At 47.4% G+C, this 26401-nt stretch overlaps 1 protein-coding gene across 2 annotated transcripts in view; it reads right to left on the reverse strand.

Moving 5' to 3' along the window:
* The window catches only part of RCSD1 (RCSD domain containing 1), a 75502-nt gene extending 52921 nt beyond the window's left edge, over window positions 1-22581 (reverse strand). The window contains exon 1 of one of the 2 annotated variants that reach the window (XM_002809832.6): window positions 21742-22581. In XM_002809832.6, the coding sequence (XP_002809878.1) occupies window positions 21742-21747 (6 nt within the window). In that variant the 5' untranslated portion in view covers window positions 21748-22581. The remainder of the gene's footprint in view (window positions 1-21741) is intronic. The other variant, XM_009241291.3, reaches the window with a different exon arrangement.
* Between the last annotated feature and the right edge of the window lie 3820 nt (window positions 22582-26401).

Below are 26401 nucleotides of genomic sequence, written 5' to 3' on the forward strand. Positions count from 1 at the left end.
GTGCATGCCTGTAATCCCAGCTACTCAGGAGGCTGAGGCAGGAGAATCGCTTGAACCCCGGTGGCAGAGATTGCAGTGAGCTGAGATCGTGCCACTGCACTCTAGCCTGGGTGACAGAGCAAGACTCCATCTCAAAAAAAAAAAAAAAAAAATGAACAGAGGCAGGAGCCTGGGCTGGGGGAACCTCCTCCCATCTCAGGCCTGGAAACAGGGCTTCTGCCCTTCTGTGGGAAAAGGCACTGTTGACTGTTTGGGTGAGAAGAAACATCTGGATCCAACCCCCAGATAATGGTGGAGGTCGGGGAGGAATGCAGCCCCCCTCAAGAACAGCGGGGAGAAGGCCTATCAGAGGCTCATCCCACCCTGTTCCCTGCCGTGCTTTCCCTGTATCTATACCCTCTTTTCCTCTGTCTTGGCTGGGAAGACCTAGCACCCCAAATGGAATAATCCTGGGAGGGTGAGAGCTCAACAGGAACAAAATTACTTGCAGGATGGCAGGGAAGAGGCAGGGAGGTGTTGCAGGTAGAGGGACCAGCAGGAGCAACAGGCCAAGAAGATGGAAGGGCAGGAAGACACCTGGTCACAGTCCACAGCATTGCACTCTGTGTTAGAAAGGGGTGACACGAATTTATCGACTCAGAAGGAGGTGACATAAGGGAAGCTGGGCCCAGGTCGGCGTGTGAGGAGAGCTGCATAGCAACAGTGCCAGGGCGGAATGCAGTGTGCCCTGGTGCCTGGGACGCTCTTTCTAGGATGTGGCCCAGGGCAGGCATGACAGAAGGAGCCAGGCATGAAGGGAAAGGTGGGACCCAGAACTCCAGTACAGATCAGGTGTTCAGAGCCTGCGGCATCCTGTGGTTGGGAGTGGTAACCTCTGCTGTGACTTTTCCATTCTCACCCACAGCTGGAAGTGAAGCTCCAGGCTGGCGGCATTGTCCTGGGCTGAAACGTCTCCTGAAATTCCCATGTTGAAGCCCTAACCCCTAGTACCACAGAATGAGACTGTATTTGGAGGTAGGGTCTTCACAGAGGAAATTAAGTTAAAATAAGGTCATTACGATGGGCCTTGGTCCCACCTGACTGGTGTCCTTATGAGAAGAGATGAGGACACAGACACGCACAGAGATAAGACCACGTGAAGACACAGGGAGAAGATGCAGAGAGGCCTCAGAGGCCCTGCTGACACCTCCGTCTCACATTTCTAGCCTCTAGAATTGCAAGGAAATAAAGTTCTGCTGTCTAAGCCATCCAGTCCATGGCACTTTGTTACAGCAGCGCTACCGAACTAATAAAGGCATTGAACTTGGCCTCAGGGAAGCTGCTTCTGGGGCTGTCCCCCTCCTTATCCCCTCCTTACCCCATCGTACCATGCACACTCCTCTCACCCCTCTCCCTACTCCATTGCTAACCTCACACAAGCAGAGCCATTGGCTCCACTCCCTGCTTTGTGCTTGATTGGTGCTTTTGTTTCTGAAACTCAAAATGCTTAACCAGACAGAGGGCAATCCCTACAGCTCCCGGACTTTGGCTTTGGCTGTGGCTGGAACAGAGATCTTGGCTGAAGGGATGGGCGGTGGTCCTTCTGGTTAGAGAGCACAGGCGTCCTGGTAGGCCTCTAGGGTACTAGGCCAGAGCTGGACCCAAACACTCGAGAGTCAGGAAATCCTGCCTACCCTCTGGCTGGTGGCTTCAAACACAGCCTCTGCTTCTGAGTGAGTGGTCTGGGCCTGGCCCAGCCTGGCCTCTCATCTGTAGCAGCTGCTCAGAGCTTCAAAGGGAAGCCACAAGAAGAGGAGGAAGCAGAGGCCAGAGGGGAGGTGAACGCCTCACAGTTTGACCCTGCCCCCACCCCAACACATGCACATCCAGGCTCCAGAGCACCTGCTTCTCTTTGAGGGACCAAGCTGTTTGCAGACATTTCCCCGTGTTTTCCAAAACACAGTGGAGACAACACCTTGCATCTGTGGAGTCTTTTATACTCTTTCCAAATCCTTAACTCTGAATTCATTATCTCATTTAATCCTCCCAATAAACCAGGCAGGGATGAGATGATCATCCTGGTGAGGCCCCCAAATCTTGTGCCACTGATTCAAGATCCCACAGCAATTTAGTGATGGGATTTGGTCCAGAGCCTTGAACTCCTGTTGGCCACTCTGCCTAGCTTCCTCCTGCAACGTGTTAACACTTGCTTGGTTCCCCTCTGGCACACACAGGGACACACACAGTGCATCTTTACAGGTGCCCCAGAGGCACAGGTGAGCTGTTTATTATTATGGACACAAGACACCAGGGCCCTGGTCTGTCTGTCCTTTAAATGTTATGCCTACACCTAGGCATCCCCATTAACACACAGGTCCCTTGGAACAATGCTGTCCCCTCCCTTAGTCGTCAGCTAGGCCTTAAATAGAAAATTCTTGTCCCTGTGAGGAAGAATCCTCCTCTTAAACTCCTTTTCTCTTTCTCTGCCCCCACAGTCCCTTCTGAAGCCCAGCTCTCCTGGTCTTTAGTCCATATGAATGACCAGTCTCCTAAAGGCCTCATACCGTGCTCTCTCCAATCCATTCCTTGAACCACGGCCAGAGCCAACTTCCTGAAATTCAAGCCTGGTTATGTAACTTTCTGCCCCCCCCATCACTCTGGGAATAAAACAAGTGGTGAGGCCAAGCTGTGGTTTTTGAGAGCTGTAACACCCCATAATATCATCAGCCACACCAAATACATATTCCGTTTTAGGTGAAAAGTATGCTTGTTATACAAATAACAGTGTCAAGGCTAGCCCCTTGGACTCTCCCCTTGCAATTAGACTGTAGCCCCAAGCGCCTTCTGTGTAGAAATCCTGGCACCTCCCAGATCAAGCCCTGAAGAGGTTCTCGAGGTCTTGCCTGGCTTACCAACTCCATCTGGTTGGATCCCGCACACTGTCCTCTTTCACGCTACTTCCTCCAGCTAGAACACCCTCCTCCTCACCCTTCAACTATCCATTCCCTCTTTGTCCTTCTGGATTGAGCTCAGGTTTCACTGCCTTTAAGAAGCCTTTCTTTCCCCCAGCCCCTCCCCACTCTGGGCAAGATACCCAGGTCATACTCAGATCTGTGTTCTGAGCACAGATCTCTTAGAATACTTAACCAAACTGTTTCAATCACTTGTTATCATTCTGACTGTCTTACTAGACTGCAAGCTCCCTGAGGGCAGGATCCAAGTTTTATTACCTTTTGTGTCCAGAATTCCCAGCACAGAACCTGACACAGTGGGCACTTATTAAATACTTATTAAGCAAGCGAGTGAGTGATTGCTTCTCCTCCCAAACTCAGGCCACTCTTGCTCAGGACTTCAAGGGATTTCCTAGAGGACAAGCCCATCACTCTCTAGAGTTCAGCCCAAACCCTCTGGTGTTCTACCTCCATCCCTGACTGGTGGGTGAGATTCTTGGTGTCCCGGTGTCCCTGGGCTCACTGTTGCCTGCACCCCGTCACTGGTATGTAACTTCCTCCTATCTGCAGCTGCTCCAGCGGGAACTACCATATGATTGCTTCATTTCCAGGGTGTCCACACCCCTTTCCTGTGCTCCCCTCCTGTCCGCTCCCTGCTGGTGGAGGGGGAACCACAGAACTTGCTGGAAGGCACTGGGAGGAAAGGGCTCTTTGCTAAACAGGCTTAGTGGAGGGCTCTCACCTCATGTCTCCTACCTGGCACATCTCGCTGAGCCTACAATTGTACACACCAGATACACACAGTGAGTCTTTGCAAAAGGAAGGAAGGCCAGGGCCGATTTGGCAATGCTCGTCCAGAGACATTCATATCCTTTGACCTAATAATTCCACTCCTGGGAATTGCTTCTAGAGAAATAATTCAAAAGAAGAAAAAGGATACATGTACTGTTTATAGCTATGTTATTTGTAATAAGGAGAAAGTAAAAGCAAATGCCGTGTTCCAAAATAGAAAAATGATTAAATAATTATGATATATTTGTATAACAGAGTGTCATGAAGACATTTACAATGAAAATATGACTATGAGGAACAAGAATACTGACCTGGAAATAATGTTAAGAGAAAAGATAGAGTACAGAGTTGTATATACACTGATTACAATTATGTAAGAATTATGTATTTGGCTAAAAATAATAAAGATGTGGAAAATTCGAAGTAGTTATATTATGCAGGATTGTCTTTTTATTCCAACTTTAAAAAACAATAAAAGGGATATAATTGAGGATTTCAAGGAAGCAAAAAAAAGAAAAAGAAAATAGTTGTGTTAAGATGATGAATTTCAAATCTTAAAATATTTAAGATTAGCTTAATTTTAGCCAATTAATATTTTAAAACAAAGTGACTAGAAACTAGAGAAAATGTCCTGAACAGTCCTACGGTTTTCTAGAAAGAATTTTTATTGGTTGTACTCTTATCGTTGTTTTGTTTTATTTTATTTTTGAGATAGGGTCTTACTGTCACCCAGGCTGGAGTGCAGTGGTATGATCACAGCTCACTGCAGCCTCCATCTCCCAGGCTCAAGCAATCTTCCTGCCTCAGCCTCCTGAATAGCTGGGACTACAGGTGCACCACCGTGCACTGCTTTTATTTTAATTAATTAATTAATTAATTAATTTAGTTAGTTATTTTATAGATGAGGTCTCACTATGTTGCCCAGGCTGGTCTTGAACTTCTAAGCTCAAGCAATTCTCCTGCCTTAGCCTCCTGAATAACTGGGACTACAGGTAGACCACCATGCACTGCTATTTTTTTTTTTTTTTTTAGCGATGGGGTCTCACTATGTTGCCCGGGCTGACCTTGAACTCCTGGGCTCAAGTAGTCCACCCTGCCTCAGCCTCCAAAGTGCTGAGATTACAGGTGTGAGCCACCGTGCTTGGCCCCTTGTTTTAAAAATAAGAACATGCCTCATGCAGGCCTTCCCAATGCATGGCTGTGGGTTATAAATTGCTTGCTGTGGAAACTGCAGCCCGAGTATCACTAAAAGCACTTAAAGACATGTCCCTAATGGACAAGTAATTCTGTTGCCTCTACCCCCTTCTCTCTCTTTTTTTTTTTTTTTGAGATGGAGTTTCACTCTTTTTGCCCAGGCTGGAATGCAATGGTGCGATCTCGGCTCACTGCAACCTCTGCCTCCCGGGTTCAAGCGATTCTCCTGCCACAGCCTCCCAAGTAGCTGGGATTACAGGCATGCACCACCATGCCCGGCTAACTTTTGTATTTTTAGTAGAGATGGGGTTTCACCATGTTGGTCAGGCTGGTCTCGAACTCCTGGCCTCAGGTGATCCACCCTCTTTGTCCTCCCAAAGTGCTGGGATTACAGGCATGAGCCACCACAGCGGCCTCTACCCGCTTCTCTACCTGGCTCCACTACCCCAGCTTTTGGGTGATGCCTCGGAAGTTCCGAGGATCCTGTTTCTCTTGAGGCGTCCATTCCCTGAGCTTGAGAAAGAGCTCTGGAAAGGAGGGGGTCACACAAAGGAGAGTCCTGGGGAGGATGCCTAGGCAGGATTAGAAACTCGAGCATCAGGACAAATAGCTAATGCATGTGGGGCTTAAAACCTAGATGATGGGTTGATAGATGCAGCAAACCACCATGGCACATGTATACCTATGTAACAAACCTGCACGCATGTATCCTGGAACTTAAAGTAATATAAAAAGAAAAAGAAAAAGAAAAAAATCTCTAAGTCTCACACAAAATTGAGTCTTTCTACTTCTTTTTTTTCTTCTTCTTCTTTTTTTTTTTTTTTTAGAAAAGTGTTAGCTTATGGTCGGCTATAACTCCCAAGCCCTCTTTCACTGTCCTTAGTCTTCCTGGCATTCCTTAAATGTGAGGGCTGTCCCGAGCTGTCTTTGGCCTGCTTCTCTCCTTATAGCCGCTGCTCACCACCCAGGCCTGCGGTGAACCACTGCTGCGGGAATGACCACCCAGCTGTGCCTTGGCCCAAAGCCCTCCAAACTCCACTTCTGAATTTCCAACAGGGTGTCCTGTCAATGCCTCAACCAAAACTCAGCCTCTTCCGCACCCCCAACGAGTAAAATTCTCTATGCTCCTAGATGGAAAACGCAGTCATTCTGATCACTTTCTCTCTAATTCTGCCCCTGTGACAGTCTCCAACCAAATACCAAATCTGCACTGTGGATTCTTCCCGCAGTTGGTTTTGCAGCTTCATTGCCTTTCCATTCTCAAGGCCACCTCTCACTGGTGCCTTGGCCTCTCAACTGGTATTTCAGCTTCTAGATTAATTAATGGCCCTCCAGTGCTCCTTCCATTCCTTCCATCCCGTGAGCCCCACTCTGCAAGGACCTTCATGACAGACTGAGGGAAGCAGGCAGCATCAGTGCTGTCTCCCTAATGTGTGCACCACCTCACTGCATCCAGTCCTTCCAACAGTGTTTACCCACCCTCTCCCCATCTGCTATGCACACACATGTGCACCCACACCCACACATGTGGGTTAAGAGGTCTTCCACCCTAGTCACTTAGGGCACTCACAGTTCCCCGTGGGCATCCTTCATTTCTTCTCATCACACTAGCTTCTTACCACCATCCCCTTCTTTGCCTCTTCATTATTACCACCTGTTTAAAAAAATTCTTCCTAGTTTTTGGTGGCCACTCTGATGTCACCCTCTCCCAATAAGCCTTCTTCAATTGAACAAGTTGAGAATGTTCTTTCTCTGTGAAATTCCCCAGCCTCATGGTCTTGTTGCTTATATAACACTTTAGCATACCCTGTGCCCTGCTTTATCTGGGGACACATCTTATCTCTTGGCACCACCACTACTAAACCTCCAGCTTATTGAGATACTGTCTTTATATTTTACTCCCTCCAGGAATCCAGACAGCATCTTTCATACAGTAGGCCCAATAAATATTTGTGGAACAAATGCATGAATATTTCCAAGCCAGGTCTGTCCTATGCTGGTGCATGAAATCTTCCTAAAGTTAAGCAGAGGATTTTACATTCATCCCTGTTTAATTTTATTATGTTGGTTTTGGCCCAGCATCCCATCCTATATAAATCATTTTGAACTTGAATATGTCACGTAGCATATTAACTATCCCAGCTGTGGGTCAACTGGATTCTTTCTATTTTTCATCCAAGTCATTAACAAAAATGTTTAATAATCAGGGCCAAGGATAGAGCCCCGTGGCCTGCCACTGGAGACTTTCTTCAGAAAAGACCTGGGGTCCTTAATCAAAATACTTTGGGCAAGGTAGTTCAACCTGCACTGAATACATCTTGTCAAAAAATCCTTTGTAATACAAGTAATGTGACCACGTGAGAAATCAGAATACCCTTGTTGGCATAGGAAAGCACTCAATTCCTTAAGCCCAGTTGGAAAGACCAGGACTGAGGTCAGCTTAGATAGGGAGAGAGGCTCTGGTTTGAATGCTTAGGCTCTTACTGTCCAATCCCTGCAGCTGTTTTAGCAGTCTCCGAATCCCGCCCTGTTCAGCTCCCTAGGCAGGGGCCTCCCCACAGAGGTGTGAAAGGTAAGGAATTGTCAGGGTACAGGCAACCCAGGTATGTGGGGGGAGGAAGTGGAAGAGAAGCTCTACTCCAGACTGCTCTCCTTCCCATTTCCTACCTCCTCGTTTCATTGATCTACCAGGGTGAACCCAAAAAATACACTTGCCATATGCTCTCCTTCCCTCCCTTTCTTTGAAATGTATGTATGTATGTATGTATTTATTTATTTTTTGAAACGGAGTTTCACTCTTGTTGCCCAGGCTGGAGTGCAATGGTGCGATCTTGGCTCACTGCAACTTCTGCCTCCCGGGTTCAAGCAATTCTCCTGTCTCAGCCTCCCGAGTAGCTGGGATTATAGGCGCATGCCACCACACCCAGCTAATTTTGTATTTTCAGTAGAGACAGGGTTTCTCCATATTGGTCAGGCTGGTCTCAAACTCCTGATCTCAGGTGATCGGCCTGTCTCGGCCTCCCAAAGTGCTGAAATTACAGACATGAGCCACCGCGCCCAGCCAAAATGTATTTCTTGAGCCAAGGAGACTCCCTTTTTCTTGCAGGTCTTGGCTGCCCATGAGCCTGACACTTGGATTTGCTATTCTATGGCCAAGGCTCCCCTAGTCTCCCAGGTTCTAGCGTGGATTTATGTGGGATACTGTTCCAGCATTGCCCCCAAGACCCAGCCTCCTACAGAAGCCCAGAGAGATTTAGCGGCAGTTTTGCATGTAGGATGCAGTAACCACCCCTCTGTCAAACTCTCAGGCTGGAGGAGAACTTCAGATGTCCTCTTGTCCATCCTGTGTCCCAGTCAGAGCTGCGCCAAAAGCGCAGGAGGCTGTTCTCTTCTAAATGATTACAAAAGCCTCTTTCCTTAATCAAACAATTACATCACACCTAATATGTGCGACGCACTAAGCACTTTACACAACCACTAACTCATTTACACCTCATAACAACCCTATCAGGTAGGTGTTATCATTATTTCCATTTTACAAATGGAAAAATCAAGCCGTGGAGAGGTCACAAGCTAGTAAATGGCAAAGTCAAACCCAAACCCAGCCATATGGCTCTCTGTGCTCTTAGCCCTTAAGCCATTGCACTGCCTCCCCATGCGGCATATGAAGCCTGCATTCCTGCATCTACTCACAGGATGTGTTGAACATACATTATGCTCATCATTGGATGTTAGGACCTATGATGGGGATTTGCAGAGCTTACAGTTTAGCTGAACAGATACGGGAAAGTACTTTGAAAATAAAGTGTGGTAGAATTGTAAAGTATTTTTCCTATTATTGTTGCACAGCTTAGAACCTCCTTTATGCTATAAAAAGCCTCTTTGTCCTATATTGGAAAGGTTCACTTTGCTCATATGCACCAATGTCACCCTCTTTGCCTTCCCTTCTGCCATCTTCCACTAGGCACAGAGAGGACCAGTGCTTTCTTACAGAAGACACACTCAGGGTTGTTACAATTTTTCACAATATCAGTTTAATAAATACTAATAACACCACCACCATGCATTTGTGAAATAATTGAACCCTTCAAGGTACTTTCATAAGATATTTATTACATGCATGATCTTACTTCCTTTTCAAAATAATCCTGGAAGGTAGGTAAAGCAGGTATCGGTTTTACAGAGTGGGGAACTGATCGGGACCCTGAGGCTGGTAACTGACCCTGAACCTAAAACCCAGGATTGATGGTCTTTCTCTGCATGGCATCCCCCTTGATCTATTACAAATTCAATAATCAGGCAAAGAAAGCCTTAAGGGAGCAGAGGGCAGTCTGTTGCTACCATTTCTTCAAATTCTACTGCCTAATTCCAATGTTACTCACAGGCTGACTTTCACCAACTCCTTCCTTAGGGACAAAAGGTAGGGCTTATGTACAAGGCTTATGGGAAAGAATGGTGATTCTAAGTGTTATGTAACTGCATGTAGAAAAAAGGCATAGATTCCCTTTCACCAAGGGGGAGCGCATTCCAATCCAAAGGCATGGACTATGTTGCTATGCTGCTCACATAGCAACAAAGAAGTCCACCTCCCAGGAGCCACTTAGGCTATAAGTTGCAACTCCCAGTGGCATGCTCCAGGGAATTGGCTGTTCCAGGGCTAAGAGGCTTGAGAAACAGTCTAAACAGATGCCCTTAATGCTTATGTTTATATTTCTCTGATACATTTGCCTGCATATCTGCACCCTCAGCTTCTTGTTCAAACCTACTTGCCTCTCTCAATCACCCCCAAAGCATGAAGAACAGTTGACACCATTGAAAACATTATTTGTGCTTGTGAAGCAGTTTTCATTTCAATCTGCAAGAACATCTCCGACCACAAAAGCTGTGTAAGACTTGAGCGAATGAGCCCTGAGTGGTGCAGATAAACGCTTTCTCCCTCGGCTTTCCCCCTCTTGTCAGCCTGAAAGACACAGTCTTACTTCCAGACACAGCTCAAAGATCGTCTGCTTTGTGAAGGCTTCTAAGACTCTATCAGGCCACTAACAATGTTTGTGAAGTACTTCCAGCTCTCATCATTTGGACGCCATGAGAGGATGGTACTTCCTGCCCCTATGGTTAAGTGGAGCCACGTGGATAGTTAGGAACCTTCCAAAAGAGAGCATTTGATGGCCAGCGCAAGTCTTCCAGAACTTTCCTTCCTTCTGCCATGACAACAAGCAAAGGGGTAGCTGCTCCCTCAGCTTAGGTCTCAGAGGGAGGACAAGAAATGACCCAGAGCAGAGCCCCTAGTCAACCCTCAATGGACTTGCAGCAGGTGTGAAAAGTAAACCTTTGTTGTTTTCAGCCACTAAGATTGTGGCATGGTTACAGCAACACTAGCCTGTCCTGTTATTTATGCAACAGGACTGTTTACTCACTGCCTTTTCGGAACCAATCACACTGTTTTGTAATTACTTCTTTCATTTATGTCCCCTCTTTACCTTCAGACTGTATGAATCTTGAGGGCAAGGATTGTGTCTTATTGTTATTTTTTTGAGACGGAGTTTCACTCTTGTTGACCAGGCTGGAGTGCAATGGCGTGATCTCGGCTCACAGCAACCTTTGCCTCCCAGGTTCAAGCGATTCTCCTGCCTCAGCCTCCTGAGTATCTGGGATTACAGGCATGCACCACTACGCCCGGCTAATTTTGTATTTTTAGTAGAGACGGAGTTTCTTCATGTTGGTCAGGGTGGTCTCAAACTCCCGACCTTCAGTGATCCACCTGCCTCGGCCTCCCAAAGTGCTGAGATTACAGGAGTGAGCCATTGCACCCGGCCAGGATTGGTCTTATTAATTTGCATTTGGTAGCGTCTTGGTACATGTCTCTAAATAAATGAATGAAGGGATTAATGAAAGAATAAGATATTTAAGAATAGGATTTTATAATCTTGCTACGCGTGATCCTTTACAATGGTGGTGGGTGATCCTAGATAATCTTGAGTGGTTCTTCCCAGCCTGCTTACACCATAGTTATCTCCCTGAAAAGTGACCAGATGAGTTGGGGGTAATCCTCATGGCTTCATGGAAATGCTCCATAGCGGCCTGGAGATAGACTTCCCCTCCCAATTGCAGCTCTCTGAACAGAGAATTATAGCTGAGACCCACGCACTAGGGGTATGGATGACACAGCTGTATATACGGGCTACCTAAGAGGCAGGAAATTAGTCACACAACAGGTGTCAATAAATATTCCTTGGTAATTTGCACCCAAGGCACTAGTAGGGGCTCAGGGGGGTGGTTATAATATAGCTTAACAATAACCCAGGATTCACTCCTCCAATCCCCAAGTCCTTTACCTTTATATGGATAGCATGTTGCCTGTGATAGTGGGGTGAATGGTGACCCCCTAAAAGATATGATAACTTCCTGGACAGGCACAGTGTTTCACGCCTGTAATCCCAGCGCTTCAGGAGGCTGTGGTGGGAGGATCCCTTGAGCCCAAGAGTTCAAGACCAGTCTGGGCAACATAGTGAGACCTCGTCTCTACTACAAATACAAAAATTACCTGGGCGTGGTGGTGCACGCCTATAGTCCCAGCTACTCAGGAGGATGAGGTGAGAGGATCACTTAAGCCCTGGAAGGTTGAGGCTGCAGTGAGACATGATTGTGCCACTGCACTCCAGCCTGGGCAACAGAGCAAGACCCTGTCTTGAGGGGGGAAAAAAAAGATACGCTCACTTCCTAATCCCTGGAACCTGTGAATGTTACCTTATGTGCAAAAACAGTCTTAGCAGAGGTAGTTACCAATTTTGAGATGAAGAGATCATCCTGGATTATCAATGTAGGTCCTGATTCAATGACACAGGTCCTTATAAGAGACACACAGAGGAGAAGGTGTGGCAAAGATGAGGCAAAGACTGGAGTGATGTGGCCACAAGTCAAGGAAGCTGGCAACCACCAGGAGCCAAAAGAAACATGGAATGGAGCCACCCCTAGAGCCTTAGTGGGGCATGAGGTCCTGCTGACACTCTGCTTTTAGACATCCGGCCTCCAGAACCGTGAAAGAAGACGTTTCTGTTGTTTTGAGCCACCCAGTTTGTGGTAATCTGTTACAGCAGCAGCCCTCGCAAACTCACACACCTGCCAACTCCACTGGCATCAGATTCTCCACCTGGGCAGCACTTCCGCACTGTATAGCAGCCTGGAGTGCCAGGCATCTCTGAGTCTCCCATTTGTTTCCCCAAGGAAAACAAGCATTTGGAATCATCCTTGTTTTTCTCCTCTCCAGTACTTAAATTCAGGCCTTTGTGAGGGGATTCAGGCATGACTGGACAACAGGGGCCAAGGGGCTCCCCCAGAAAGACCCCTTGAGGGCATCGGAGAAAGTAAGCCTAGTAGAACAAGGTGTGGCGCTGCAGCTAGGGTAGCTGGGCCCTCTTAGCCTCAGCTCTGGGTCTCTTGGCATTTGTTAAAACAATGAGAATGGGCTGGGCATGGTGGCTCATGCCTGTAATCCCAGCACTTTGGGAGGCCAAGGCAGGTGGATCACCTGAGGTCAGGAGTTCAAGACCAGCCTGGCCAACATGGTGAAACCCCGTCTCTATTAAAAAATACAAAAATTAGCTGAGCGCAGTGGCAGGTGCCTGTAATTCCAGCTACTTGGGAGGCTGAGGCAGGAGAATCGTTTGAACCTGGGAGGTGGAGGTTGCAGTGAGCCAAGATTGCACCATTGCACTCCAGCCTGGGAGACAGAGCAAGACGCCGTCTCAAAACAAACAAACAAAGAAAAAAAAAAACAATGAGAATGAAAATGGTTCTTCTCCCTACCCACCCTATCCCCACAGATAGTGGTGCTTGCTAGGGAAGACCTAGAGAGCTGAGCACCACTGTGTGGAGGATTTCAGAGAGCCAAGAAGACAATACACAAAAATGTGAAATCAATAAAGTCATTATGAGTTCATTTGAACATGCGGATCAAAGGCGCCCTAGTGTGCTGGGAGTCAGAGGACCTTGTTTTTTTGTTTTTGTTTTTGCTTTTTGTTTGTTTGTTTGTTTTGAGACGGAGTCTCCCTGTGTCGCCCAGGCTGGAGTGCAGTGGCGCGATCTCCGCTCACTGCAACCTCCGTTTCCCGGGTTCACGCCATTCTCCTGCCTCAGCCTCCCAAGTAGCTGGGACTACAGGTGCCTGCCACCACGCCTGGCTAATTTTTTGTATTTTTAGTAGAGACGGGGTTTTACCATGTTAGCCACGATGGTCTCAATCTCCTGACCTCGTGATCCGCCCGCCTTGGCCTCCCAAAGTGCTGGGATTACAGGCATGAGCCACCGCCCCCGACCAGGACCTTGGTTTTAACTCTTGACTTGGCTACTAACTGACTTTAAGTACGACCATTGGTAAATCACTTATGTTCAATTTCGTCGTCTTTAAAATGAAGGGGATGGAAGAAATTGCTATGGTTCTTTCTTGCTCTCAAAACTCCAAAGTCCTAAAAATGAATTTGGAAAAATCTTCCTGTTTTGTTTTAGGTGTGGGCACCAGTTTCAACCAGAGACACAACTGGGGCCTTTCAGAAGTCTTTTAGCTGTGCAGAGGAGGGCTCAGAGTAAACCTGTGCCAGGCCTTACAAGCGCCAAGCCTTGAGCTGGCTGGCCTCCACCGCTGCCTGGCCTGAGCTGGTGGAAGACTGGCCAGGCTGAGGGGCATGTTGCCTCCCTGAGAGCCCATACAGGTGCTGTGGGGGAAGCCAGAGTTTCTCCAGAGCAAGAGGAAGAACAGGGACAGGATCTCACCCGATAGGGTAGGTTCAAATGTTAGAAGGTTGGTAATTATCTTCTAGACCCTGGGCACATCATTTAAGCATCTCAAAGCCTCAGCATCCTTTCCTAGAAGACTGACATAATACGACTTTATGAAGATTAAAAGAAATAAATTTGTGCACAGCATCTATATATAGTAGGCGTTCAACAAGTGGTAGTAATTACCATGACAACAAGCTTTAGGTCTCTCCCACACTGACATCAGTGTGGCTGCTCAGAAATGAATTTCCCATTATTCATCAAAACATATCTGTAAAGGATGACAAGCCAGGAACCTGAAGCCTGGGAATGTGCTTCAGAGATGGAGGTCGTGGTGGGCAGCCCAGCAGGGTGGGAAAAGCGTACATTTAGCTCATGCATTGTGAATGAACTATTGAAGGTGGAGGGCCTAGCAGGGAGGCTCAGAGGAGGCCCAAAGCCTGCTGCGGCACATTGTGAGATGCAAATTCTCTGTGACCTGTGGCGTGGGTGCCTGGATTGTGCAAAGCAGCCACAAGGCCCAGCGGCACTGCTTACTGGGTTTGGGCTGATGCATATGGTTGGCTGCTGCTCTACAGTCCACCCTGGTGCGTCCCTTGTCTGCCTCTGGGCAAGCAGGAGAAATGCTGACTTTTCAGGGGGTGTACAGGATGTGTGGTGATAGTGGAAGGAATGAGCGGGGCTGCAGGTGGAAGTGAGAGTGGGAACAGAAGGTGTGTGTGTGTGTGTGTGTGTGTGTGTGTGTGTGTGTGTGTGTGTGTGTGTGTGTGTAGTCTATTCCTAGAGTCCTCTTTCTGTCAGAGAAGGCAGGAGGACTTGGGGTGGCTTTTGGTGAGCTTGACTAAAGGCATTCCCTTGGGATCTGGAGCCTATTTCAAATCAACTTCTCTAGAAGGAGCCTTTGGGGCAGGCCCCAGGCAGGCACGTGCTGCCGTTAGATTGAGGTCTCCTGTGTGTTCTGCACCCTAGGGCTGCCAGGAGGTGGGGGAAGAGCAGCACTTGTGGAGGAATCCCCAGCACAGGAAGCCAGTTTTCTCTACCTTGTATTAGAGGAGCTTTTGAACGCCCACATACCTTAGGACTTATCAAGGTTCTATCTTGCATGTTTTTATGTCATGTCATTTGGGTATATCTTGTTTCCCCAAATAGAATAGAGTTCCTTTTAGGGCAGGAACTGCAACTTACATTTCCTGTACTCCCCATCTAGTCCTCAAATATCTTTATCTTGCTTTATCCTCCAGGAATGAACTACTTATTATTTCCCATGCACACCATGCTGTTTCTTGCACCAGTAGGTTTGCTCTTGTCACTCTTTCTGATTGGAATGCTCTTCCCAATTTTCTGCCCTTGGTTAACTCTTACTCACCCCTCAAGATTCAACTCAGAAATTATTTTTAGCAGGAAGCCCTCCCTGAGCCCCAGGCTGATGCCCCTCCTCTGTGGGTGTAAGCTCTCATCCCTGCTCTGCAATAGTCTGTTTAGGTGTTTGTCTCCCCTCTTAGACTGCAAGTTCTTCAGGGGTCAGCAAGCTGGTAGATATGTACCCCTTTAGATCTGCAGTACCTGGCAGGCAGTAAGGGCTCAGTGTGTGCTTACTGAATCTAACTAAAAAACTAGTGCATGGGCCAGGCATGGTGGCCTGTAATCCCAGCACTTTGGGAGGCTGAGGTAGGTGGATTACCTGAGGTCAGGAGTTCAAGACCAGCATGACCAACATGGTGAAACCTCATCTCTACTAAAAACACAAAATTAGCCGAGTGTGGTGGTGCATGCCTGTAATCCCAGCTACTTGGGAGGCTGAGGCAAGAGAATTGCCTGAACCTGGGAGGAGGTTGCAGTGAGCTGAGATTGTGCCATTGCACTCTAGCCTGGGCAACAAGAGCAAAACTCCATTTAAAAAAAAAAAAAAAAAAGAAGCTAGTGCATGGCATGCTGTGAATCATTAATGATTAATTATAAAAGATTCAGCCTGGGAAAGAGTAGTGATTGCTACCCTGAGGCCAGGAGGTTGGCCCTGACATGGTACAAACAGGTTCAAAACAAAGGGCTGGAGACATCTATGATGCTGACTCGAATTTTTGGCTGGGGATAATGTCTGTTCCGATGTCCAGAATTTCTCAGTGCCCCCACCTGACTGCTCTAGCTTGGAGGCTTCTAATACTATTCATTAAGCATAGGCTCTAATGGGATCTCAGAGGAGTCTCTTACAGAGGTAAGGGCCGTGCACCTCTCTTAGGGACTAATTGGGACTTGGAATTGCACTGACTGGAGGCCCTTCCCATGGAATAGGATTTGATCCATCCAAATAAATGGCTCTACAGGGTGAGCCTCATGGGTTTAGCCATCTGTTTCCACAATTCCCAGGAGATGGGTATTCAGGAAGCCCCAAAGGAAAAAAATGGGAGGCTGACTGCCCAGAAGACCAAAGAACCAGGACAGTGTTCATTCGGGTCTGGCTCTGGTGATGAGCTTCAGGAGATTCCTAGGGCAATCCTGTTGATGGTGCCAACTCAGTGTTCATCCTGTGTCCGAAGCATTACTGAAACTTTGCTACTACAAGAACCATTCTTCTGTCTTACTTCTGAAGGCTTGGGTTGAACTACTCCCCAGGTAAGAGAAAAATTGCAAGCTGTTGGCTTTCCAAAAGTCCAATAGTGCCTAAATCCTCAAGATACCTCTTGGTAAGTTGGTTTATTCCTTTACCATATGGCAGACGGCAGTTAAAGATTGTTTTATTTCACCCAGAGCTCTGAGATTTTTAGATTCTAATGAGTTGAATAGGGGTGGTCAGGCTGGCTCCACAGACTTAAATATTATTACTGGAGAAAAGCGGAGCTGTCTTCAGATTTCTCTGGAACCAAAATGCTTTCTCTTGCGGCCCTGATAAGATTACCGGGCTGCTGAGCCGCCAGTGTTCAGATTTCCCACGGAACCGCGCGCGCCAAGCTCTGGCTCGCAGTGCTCTGAGGAGCCACGCTGCGGATCAGGCTCTGAAACCCGACTCCTTTCCAGGAATGCACACTCACCCCCTCCTGTGATAGGGCCTGGGCTGGGCCCTTAGAGTCTCACTCCCTAAATTCCCCCTGTCGTCGCAGTCCAACAAATGGAAGATGTCTGCTGAGTGGGGGCCAGTGTGATGGCGAGGGTCCCACAGAGCACGTGGGAGCCAGAGAGGAATGTGGGGTATTTGGGCATGCCACAAGTCCACCGAGCCAAACTCTAGCTTCACAGGCTGTGCAATTCCTAATTACGGCCCATCAGCTCCAACCAGCAGCCAACATATGGCTCAGGGAGAGGGTGGGTGGGTCAAAAAACAGCGAGGCTGTGGGTGTTTCTCCTAGTGTTTCACGGTGAAATATCAAAATAATCTTTTTAAGACTTGGATTCGTTACATGTTTCTCTTCTATCTCCTAGTCCCATAATTTTAAAAAATGTGGTAGAAAATGTTTACTGAAGTAAAAAGATATGGATGAAAAAGTAGGTCACAAAACAAACACATTATATACACCAATGTGTACACACACACACACACACACGCATGCACACACACACACACTCTCATCATAGTAATACTGACAGTCTGTGAGAATGTAAAGACATGAGAGCTCCATAATTTTTAAGTAACATTTAAAATACAAGATCTGGTATGTAATAAGGGCCTAATAAATACTGAGTAGGTCCATGAATGATAAATAATACCTGGGAAAGATTTGCAGTTACTCCAGAGAAAAGGATTCATTTATTGACTCCACCTAAGTTAGAAATTCATGATTTTTTCAGTGCCATGATGTGCCTACAATTTAGTTGAACAAACAAAGGATTTAGTCAGTGAAAATTATACTTTTTTTCAAGTGCCCTCAGGCTATTGGCAGTGCACACAATTTATATTTAAGTGACTAAGAATATTAATTTATATGTGACATCCTACGCCTCCAGCTCCTTCTTTACACACCTCTGTCCTCTGGGTTCCTATCCACAATAGCATTACCTATTATCTCTTCTAGAGGAGAATCACATTTGTATCATAACAAGTTTGTATTTCTTAGGGAGTGGTGGACATTCTGCTTAGAACAATCAAAACCAACATATCTAAACACTGCTTGTTAAAAAAAACCCTGATCTTTCTTCCCTCTTCAATATTTGCTCATGCAACAAGCCTTTCTTGGTGCCCATTAGGCTCTAAATATATAAGACATGGCCCCTACCCTCAAGGAGCCTTCCGGGGTGACAGTTAGGGAGGCTGACAGTTCCAGTTCTGCCTAGTGTTCTAATAGTGGCTTGAACAAAGTGCTCTGAGAGTGCTGTAGAGTCTGGGGGCTTCACAGAAGCCTTCCAGAGGTGGAGACGTTTGAGCTGCAGACCGAGAGGGGGAAGGAGTTCCCTATTTCTGCTAATCATTTATCAAGCAAACTTTTATTGAGAAATTATATGACTATATGCTGGGTACTGTGCTCATTCTGGAGACTCAGAGACCAATGAGACAATCTGCCTGCAAAAGGCTTTGTATGGAGCTGTAAAAGTTGGTACTGCCATTTTCACTGGCACCATAGAGAACTTCACTCTTCTGGGCAGCTTGGTGATTTCTGACTTCCCTTCCAGCGCATGGTCTTTACTCTTTTCCATCTTCTCCATTCTTATCGTATCCTGAAGTCAGAATATACCTGTACTGGAAAAGATGCTTTCTCACCTGGTTCCCTTGCTCACTCCATGAAGTGGCATTTTTGCTGTATCATCCTTGCTACATCACTGCTGCCAGCTGCCTCAACACCTCTCAGAGTTTCCTACTGTCCATGGAGCAGAATCCAGGGCCATACAACTCTGGCCTTCAAGGGTTGCAGATGGCCTCTGCATGAATTAGAAAAAGCCACCCGTTTGAGGCTCAACTAGGCAAGGAGATTTTGTATGAACAAAAAGTAACCTTTTCCTCCAAGTGACTTGGATTTCAGCTCCCACTCACCCACTTAGCTGGGCATCTACTATACTCAGTGACCTTGGATTTATCTTATTACTTTCGTTTTTTTCTGTTACTGCTTTCCTACCTTCCTTCCCAGCCAGCTGGACAAAGCTGGCATGTTCTCCCTGTGCCCATTCCTTATACCTTCTCCTCCTTACCCACATCTTTCTTCCAAGGCTTCTTCTGAACCTAATCTAGTCTGAACTCCTGCAGAACTCATGATCTGCAGCAGTATTCAACTGGCATTTATGCATTTGAAGATTATATATATGACAGGATATAGTCCCTTTATTGGGTTGTGAGCTTTTAAAAGGCAGGGATGACATGGCATCTATACTTTGTTTATTCCACAGGGCTTTATGAGGGATGAAGATTGATGTTGTTGATAATGGTAACAGTGACTTTAAAAAAAGATCTCTCAAAGACTTCCAATAGGTACATGAGCTTTAGAAAATGAATATTGAGTAACCCTCGTTGGTCTGGTTTGGATTCCTAGTACTGAGAAGTAATATAACTTAATTTCTTTCCAGATACAGTAGGCCTTTCATGTCCCAAAACTGAGTTTCACCTCTCAAAAGAGGGTTTTACTCTGAGATTTTCAGAAACCCCCAAATCCAACTCCTGCATATCATGCTTCACCATGAAAAGTTTACTTCCTAGCTAAGAATGGTCACTTCCCTGGCCCCTAGGTTTCCTCTTTACTTTCTTCACTAGCAGTTGCATGTTGATTTTTTTGTTTGTTTTGTTTTTGTTGTTTTTTGTTTTCCAGGCATTTAGACAAAGAAACTTCAAAAACCGCCACTGTCCAACCAGCAAATTGACGCCCTGCAATAGATGCAGGGTGATTTGTCAGGCTTCTGGCTGGCTGAGCGATTCCCTCCCTGCATCCCTCCCAAACCCTAGCATGGGAGTGATTTTGGTATCTTGGTGGAATCCTGCATAAGTTACTACACATCTCAATAAGGGAGGGCCTTCTCTTTTACTGCAATCCCCTCCACCTCCCAAGCCACACAGGAAGTTGCTCAGCTGATAGTTTCAGGGCCTCTGCCACACACTATTCCTTCCTCAACTGAGGGGGGAGAAACTGCCTCTGTGGAAGGAGACCCTCCTTGTTTTCCTAGAACAAACTTGACACTTGCATTTGGCCCCCCAGTAGCAACCTGCTTGAAGTCTAAGAGTTGCTTTCCTCTTATCTCCAATCCGTTTCTTCAAGAGGTTAGGCCATCCATCATAGTGAATCTGCAGCCTGGGGCCTAAGGCACTTTGTACAATTCCAGAAGAGGGAAGCCATTTCTAAAACAATTTCTTGAGGAGCCTTCACCCAACCCAAGAAGCTGGGTGTTGCCTGGGCCATTTCCCTCCTCTGACCTGAAGCACTGGCCAGCTCAGAGAGAACCCTGTCGTTTTGTGTTTGTGTGATCTTTGGGTGGATGTGTGCATACCACCTGCTGAGCTTTGCTGTGTGCGTGCCTCACCGCCAGCCCTAATCTGCCGGAGCTTCCTGGCCTTGCAAATGTTTCTGTGGAGGGTCCATCTTAGACTCCAGTGGTTCTTGCAGTCTACAAAGTCTCCTTGAAGGTGATTCCCTGTTTCTTGAAGACAACTGGTTGGGCTGGATGCCTAAATACAGCTCCCTGACTTCTCTAAAGGACAAACTTATTGCCCCTTTAGAGAAGTCATGAAGCTTTGCCGGCAAGCAGAGTCTAGCTTAGAAAACACAACCAGGGCCAGGAGTGGTGTGGCTCATGCCTGCAAACCCAGCACTTTGGGAGGCCAAGGCTTAGAGGATCACTTGAGCCCAGGAGTTCAAGACCAACATGGGCAATATAGTGAGAACTTGTCTCTACAAAAAATTTTAAAACTAGCCAGGCATGGTGGTACACACCTGTAGTCCCAGCCACTTGGGAGGCTGAGTTGGGAGGATCCTTCGAGCCTGGGAGGCAGAGGTTGCAGTGAGCTGAGATTGTGCCACTGCACTCCAGCCTGGGTAGCAGAATGAGACCCTGTCTCAAAAGAAAAAAATAAAAAGACCACCAGGGCCCAGGCACAGAGCCTGGAATGGGGAAGAGATAGCGGAGTTAACGGTGAATCCTGACTGCACTGATCACAGTCTAGTGAGCAACACAGGTTTCCTTTTGAATATGAGTGGGAATCACCTTTAAAACTATATAACATTTGCATCTTCTCAAAATCCCCAGGTCCTACTAAGATTGACTTAGGGCAACATATCAGGTCTCATTTTCAAGGAGGAAACATAGGGAAGCCTCAAGATGTGCAGAAGAGAGGGATGTGGGGAATACACCCAACCACTCCTCTGCTGAAGTTGGAACAGAACAAGGAAAGTCCCCAGACCTCCTCTCAGCAGGCAGAGAAGTGCGGGGCCTCCCTCTGGCACAGCCTGCAGATGTGGCCAGCATACCTCCATACACACAGCTTCAGAGGCAGGGGTGTCCAAGGGAGTCTTAAGTTTTATCAGAAATAATGTCATTCGACTGACCGGTAAGGGGAGCTTTCAGAAAGTTATGGAAGAAGATGCGACAGACACAGGAAGGACTTCAGAAGCAAGAGGACAACTGGACTCTCTAAAATGCCACTCCGAAAGCGAAAAGGGAAGCCCACAGACCCACGAAGACGTGCTGGCCTCGTGTTGCCAGTTCTGTTTCTCTTTCAATACCCATCTCTTCAGATTCAAGGGCTTCTGCCTTCTTGCAGAGTTTTTGCTGACACGTTTACCCATTTACAAACCTTGGCTGCACCTAACTTTTTTTTTTTTTTTTTTTTTTTTTTTTTTTTTTTTTTTTTTTAGCATTTAAGTTCCTAACCAAAATACCCGGGCCTCTAGGAAAGCCCTTTTCTCTCCCTCTGAGGTCTTTCCTTACCAACCCCAGCCTCCCAACCCGGGTGTCCTAGGTGGGACCAGGGATGATCCTTCGGAGTTGGTCAAGGAGGCGTCGGAACAGCAGGCATTTGCCCTTCTAGTTGGCAGCAGCGATGAGCCGCGTGCTCCATGCTCAGGGCAGGAGCAGCCGCCCGGGGAAGGGGCGCCCGATACACCGCTCACCGCTCAGCCCCGCGTCTCCCTCCGGGGTCCTTTACCTCCATGTCCTTCAGGTGCCGACTCCGCGGCAGACGCACCCGCTCGCTCGGGCCGGAGCTCACGATCCCCGCTGTCCCCTCCGCTCCCGGCCGTGGCCAGTTTCGGGCTGCGGCGGGCACAGGGCGAGTGGGCGGCGGCGCGCGCCCGGCTGCGCTCGGCTGCGGGACTGCCCCGGCCGCGGGGGCCCTGCGCGAGAGAACGAGGAAGGAGGAGGAGGGAGGGAGGGAGGAAGGGGAGGGAAGGGGAGGGGAGGGTGGGGAGCGGGGAGGGAGGCCGACGATCAGGGTTTAAATTTAGACGCAAATCTAAACAGATACTGTCCCTCCCAGGGCAGGACTCAAGAGCGGGAGCCACGACTCCATGTGCCCAAACATGGGGATGGGCAGCCGCCGGGCCCCTCTGTCTCGCGAAGTTTCTCAGGACCCTGGGCTTTGCCACGGTCTCAGTCCTTCTCAACGTCTCTCTCCCTTAATGCGCCTTTTTTCTTTTTCGTGCCCTTCAAGAATTAGAGTGGTCCTTTAATTCTTTTTATTTCCTCTCTTTTCGATTTCCTTCTTTTGTGTCCATCCTTCCTGCTTTCCTTCTTCCTCTTCCTCTTTTCAAAATTGCATTACTGTCATACCTGGTTTCCCTGCAGTTCTTGGGTGGAGTTCGAGGACCCTCCCTGGTGGAAGGCGTTTGTGTTCTCCCAAAAGAGGAGCCCTTCAGACGGAGGCTTCAGAGCTCAGCGTGGCGCCGACGGGACCACCTTTCCCTTCTCACCTTTTTTCCTCTCCACCTTCCAGGAAACCACTATCTATCCATCTATCCATCTATCATCTGTATACGAGGAGAAGGAGGAGGAGGAGGAAAATCAGGAATCCACGCAAAGTTTTCCAAGCTCCCTGAAGTGGTAAATCTTTTCTTCAAAGCTTGCTTTGACTGATGCATTCGGTTTTGTGGGAATTTTGGCTCCCACAAGCTGCTTGCTAAAGGTCCTCGTCTCCATTCCTGTTAAATATAGTAAAGGGCAAGATGCTCAACATCTGATTCCCATAGGGCCCAGCATAGCAACCTTCCTTTAGGGCCATCCCGGCTGGGCAGCAAAGAGACCGCGTGGGAGGGATGCGGGGACTGGAATCTGCACCAGGGTCGCTCCCTGCTACCCGGATCCCGGCCCTCCTCGGACCCTTTGGCAGAGAGAAACAGGAAAATGCCTTCAGAGACCTGTGAGTGCCAGGGTATTGGCTGGGTATATGACACCTCTGGGTTATTCCACAGCATTCTCACCCGCCCAACCCGAGCTCAACCAGGGGAGGGGAGCCCCATCAGAGGTGGGCAATGGGACAGGTGATGGTGAGCCCTGTGAAGAGACACGGGGAGAAACAGTAGAGAAAAAAGGCTGAGTCTGCTCCTGCTACAAAGACTACCCTGATTCTGCTTATCCTGGCACCATCTTTGCACTTTCAGGCACTTAGATTGCTGCTTTGGGTACCAGTCTTAGAAATATGGCCTCCTTCCTGTCCTAGAACTTTCTAAGACCCAACTTTCTAAAACACTGGCAGCCCTAATGCCAGAGTGGCTTCTAGTTCTTTAGCTTAGCTAAGCATAGAGGAAGACCCCTGGTTTTAGGAACAGAGAGATTGAGGGCTGAATTCCAGCTCTGCTACTTTCTAGCTGTATTTTTTAGACAAGTCACTTAACTGCTCTGATTCTCATTTTCCTCACCTATACAATGTAGTAGGCACTCTGCAAAGAGTGGCTGTTTTTATCATGCTTAGCCCCATGTACAAGCTTCAGATGAATAAGAGCCTAGACTGATATTTCTTTTATTTAGAGACAGGCACTCGGGGACCCAGTGAAAAGAGCCCTCACTCCCAGGAATTAATAGTGAGGCCCCTCCCAGTCCAGCCACATGGCTGCTCAGGTGAAGACTCTAGAGCAGAGTCGGCAGTAAGGAAGGGTATTTACTGGTAACCTGCAAGGCACACTTTTGCTTGTGCTTTTTTCCTTTCTTCTTTTTAAAGGTACAGGACATAGTGATGACTGCATAGTGTACTACCAGGTCTTCTAAGTCTGTTCCACAGGGCCTTTTCCTTTCTCCCTCTACCTATTCCTCCTTTGTGCTCAGAATGGGGCTGCCCCAGCACAGGTTTCTGGCTTCACAAACAGGAGGGCGGAAGTGCTTACCCAGAGGAAACCGTTAGGCCTAGATAACATCACAGTCACCCAAGGTGACTTGCAGCTGCTCCCCACGCCCTGCTCAGGCCTCCCTTGGCTGAGAACAGATGACCACAAAGCAAACAAGCTTGGCCTCCACCATGCTCCTGGGTCCCCAGTGCAGAGTTTAATGCTGCTCCAGAGCTATTTGGGCCCCAGACTGGGACTTCTCCTGAGTGAGGGGGTGGAAAACGGGGAGGGAGGGACCAAGAGGTAGCCCCGAGCTGTGTTTAGGCAGCCATGAGTAGGTGTGGTGTGTGTGCTCCCCTTATCTTCTTCTTCTGTCCCTACAGAAGATCTCCAGGAGCCAGAATAGCAGTAACTCTGCTGATAAACACCGGGGTTTGCTGGGTTATCTGGGATTGTAACTGGCTGCTCTGGGGGCTGGGAGGAAACAACAGCCCAAGGGGAAGGGAAAGTGACTTTCCGAGGAGTTGTTGGTTCCCCTCTGTCTCTGGAGGTCTGGCTGGCTAACACGGAACCACTCCCTTCACTCTACCCTGGGCCTTCCCCTTCATATATCCTGACAGCCAGCACCAGCCACGCAATAAGTAGAGATCATCAGGTAACTAACAATAAAAACACCAGGCTGGGCGTGGTGGCTCATGCCTGTAATCCCAGAACTTTGGGAGGTGAGGCAGGTGGATCACAAGGTCAGGAGTTAGGGACCAGCCTGGCCAACATAGTGAAACTCCATCTCTACTAAAAAAATACAAAAATTAGCCGGGCATGGTGGCTTGTGCCTGTAATCTCAGCTACTCGGGAGGTTGAGGCAGGAGAATTGCTTGAACCCAGGAGGCAGAGGTTGCAGTGAGCCAAATTCTTGCCACTGCACTCCAGCCTGGGTGACAGAGCCAAGACTCCGACAAAAAAAAAAAAAAAAAAAGGGGCCAGGTGCGGTAGCTCACGCCTATAATCCCAGCACTTTGGGAGGCCGAGGCAGGCAGATCACGAGGTCAGGAGTTTGAGACCAGCCTGGCCAACATGGCAAACCCCCGTCTCTACTAAAAATACAAAAATTAGCCGGGCGTGGTGGCATGTGCCTGTAATCCCAGCTACTTAGGAGGCTGAGGCAAGTGAATTGCTTGAACCCATCAGGCAGAGGTTGCAGTGAGCCGAGATCGTGCAGCTGCACTCCAGCCTGGGCAACACAGTGAGACTCCATCTAAAAAAAAAAAAACAACAAAAAAACAAGAACAAGAACACCAGAGATACAGCTCAGCCAGGGGAGGGGCGTATGAGGAGGAGCCAGGCATATAGAAGGCCCTCAATAAATATTTAGTGAATGAGGCCAGGTGGTAGCTCACACCTGTAATCCCAGTGCTTTGGGAGGTGGAGGATGGTTTGAGCCCAGGAGTTCAAGGCTGCAGTGAGCCCTCTAGCCTTGGCAACAGAACAAGACCTTGTCTCTAAAAAAATAAAGTAAAATAAAAATAATTTGGTGAATATGTGCGTGAATGAATGAACAAGTGAAGCAAATTAGGATCTTTCCCTTTAAGTCAAAGACAGAGTCTTTCAGAGATGGGTCTCCCATGGAAATAAGGACCCAGTGGGAGAAAACATCATGAAAGGCCGCAATAAGTAGTAACTTAATTAGCTTTCAAGCAGAATTGCAAAGAGGTCCACTCAATCAGCTGTTTATAGTGGACACACTGTACTGCTGATCATCTATTTTAAAAATGAAGAGCAAGAAGCAAATATTCTTTTACAACTACAAATACTACCTAGTATGGCATAGGTAAATGCATATATAGGTAAAAATTACCTAATATGGTATTACATGAACTATCATCTATATAATATAGTTATATTAATATAATATATAAATATATATAATATAAATATATAAAATAATATAAACATATAATATACATAACATTTTACATAATACCATTCATTCCTAAATTCTGGGAATTTGGCAAAACAAAATATAATGAAACACACAACACACAGACAAATCCCAATTCATTTTGCTGTAACTGTCATTGAGGAACAAATTTGAATTACATTGAAATGAAAGCACAAAGTCTGAAGTGTTTTTATGTGTTTAAGAACCTGCAATGGAAAGGTTCCCAAAGGCAGATGAGGAAATTGAGGAGAAAGACAGCACAGCAGCAGTGGGACTGCAGCGGGAGGATATTGGAGTGGTGGAGAAGGCAGTCAGCATAGGCTGGGGACTTCATGAGGAGAGCTTTTGACTAGGCCTGTGGGGTAGCGGCCCTGCAGGGATCAGGAAATTGGCTACATAGAGAAATTGAGCAAATAGATATTTAGATACCTTGAGGACAACGGGAGCCAGATTCCTCACTGATGGGGAAGGGATGTACAAATATGCAAAGGAAAAGGGCTAGAATGAACCCTGGGGTGTTGCATTGGAATAGGAGGTATTGGTGTGAGGTCAGGCTTTTCAGTATACATAGACAGATATGGAAGTAAGTGTAGATATAAATGTGTGTACAT

This window comes from Pongo abelii, chromosome 1 (genome assembly GCF_028885655.2).
Source record: "Pongo abelii isolate AG06213 chromosome 1, NHGRI_mPonAbe1-v2.0_pri, whole genome shotgun sequence".
Lineage (NCBI taxonomy): Eukaryota > Metazoa > Chordata > Mammalia > Primates > Hominidae > Pongo > Pongo abelii.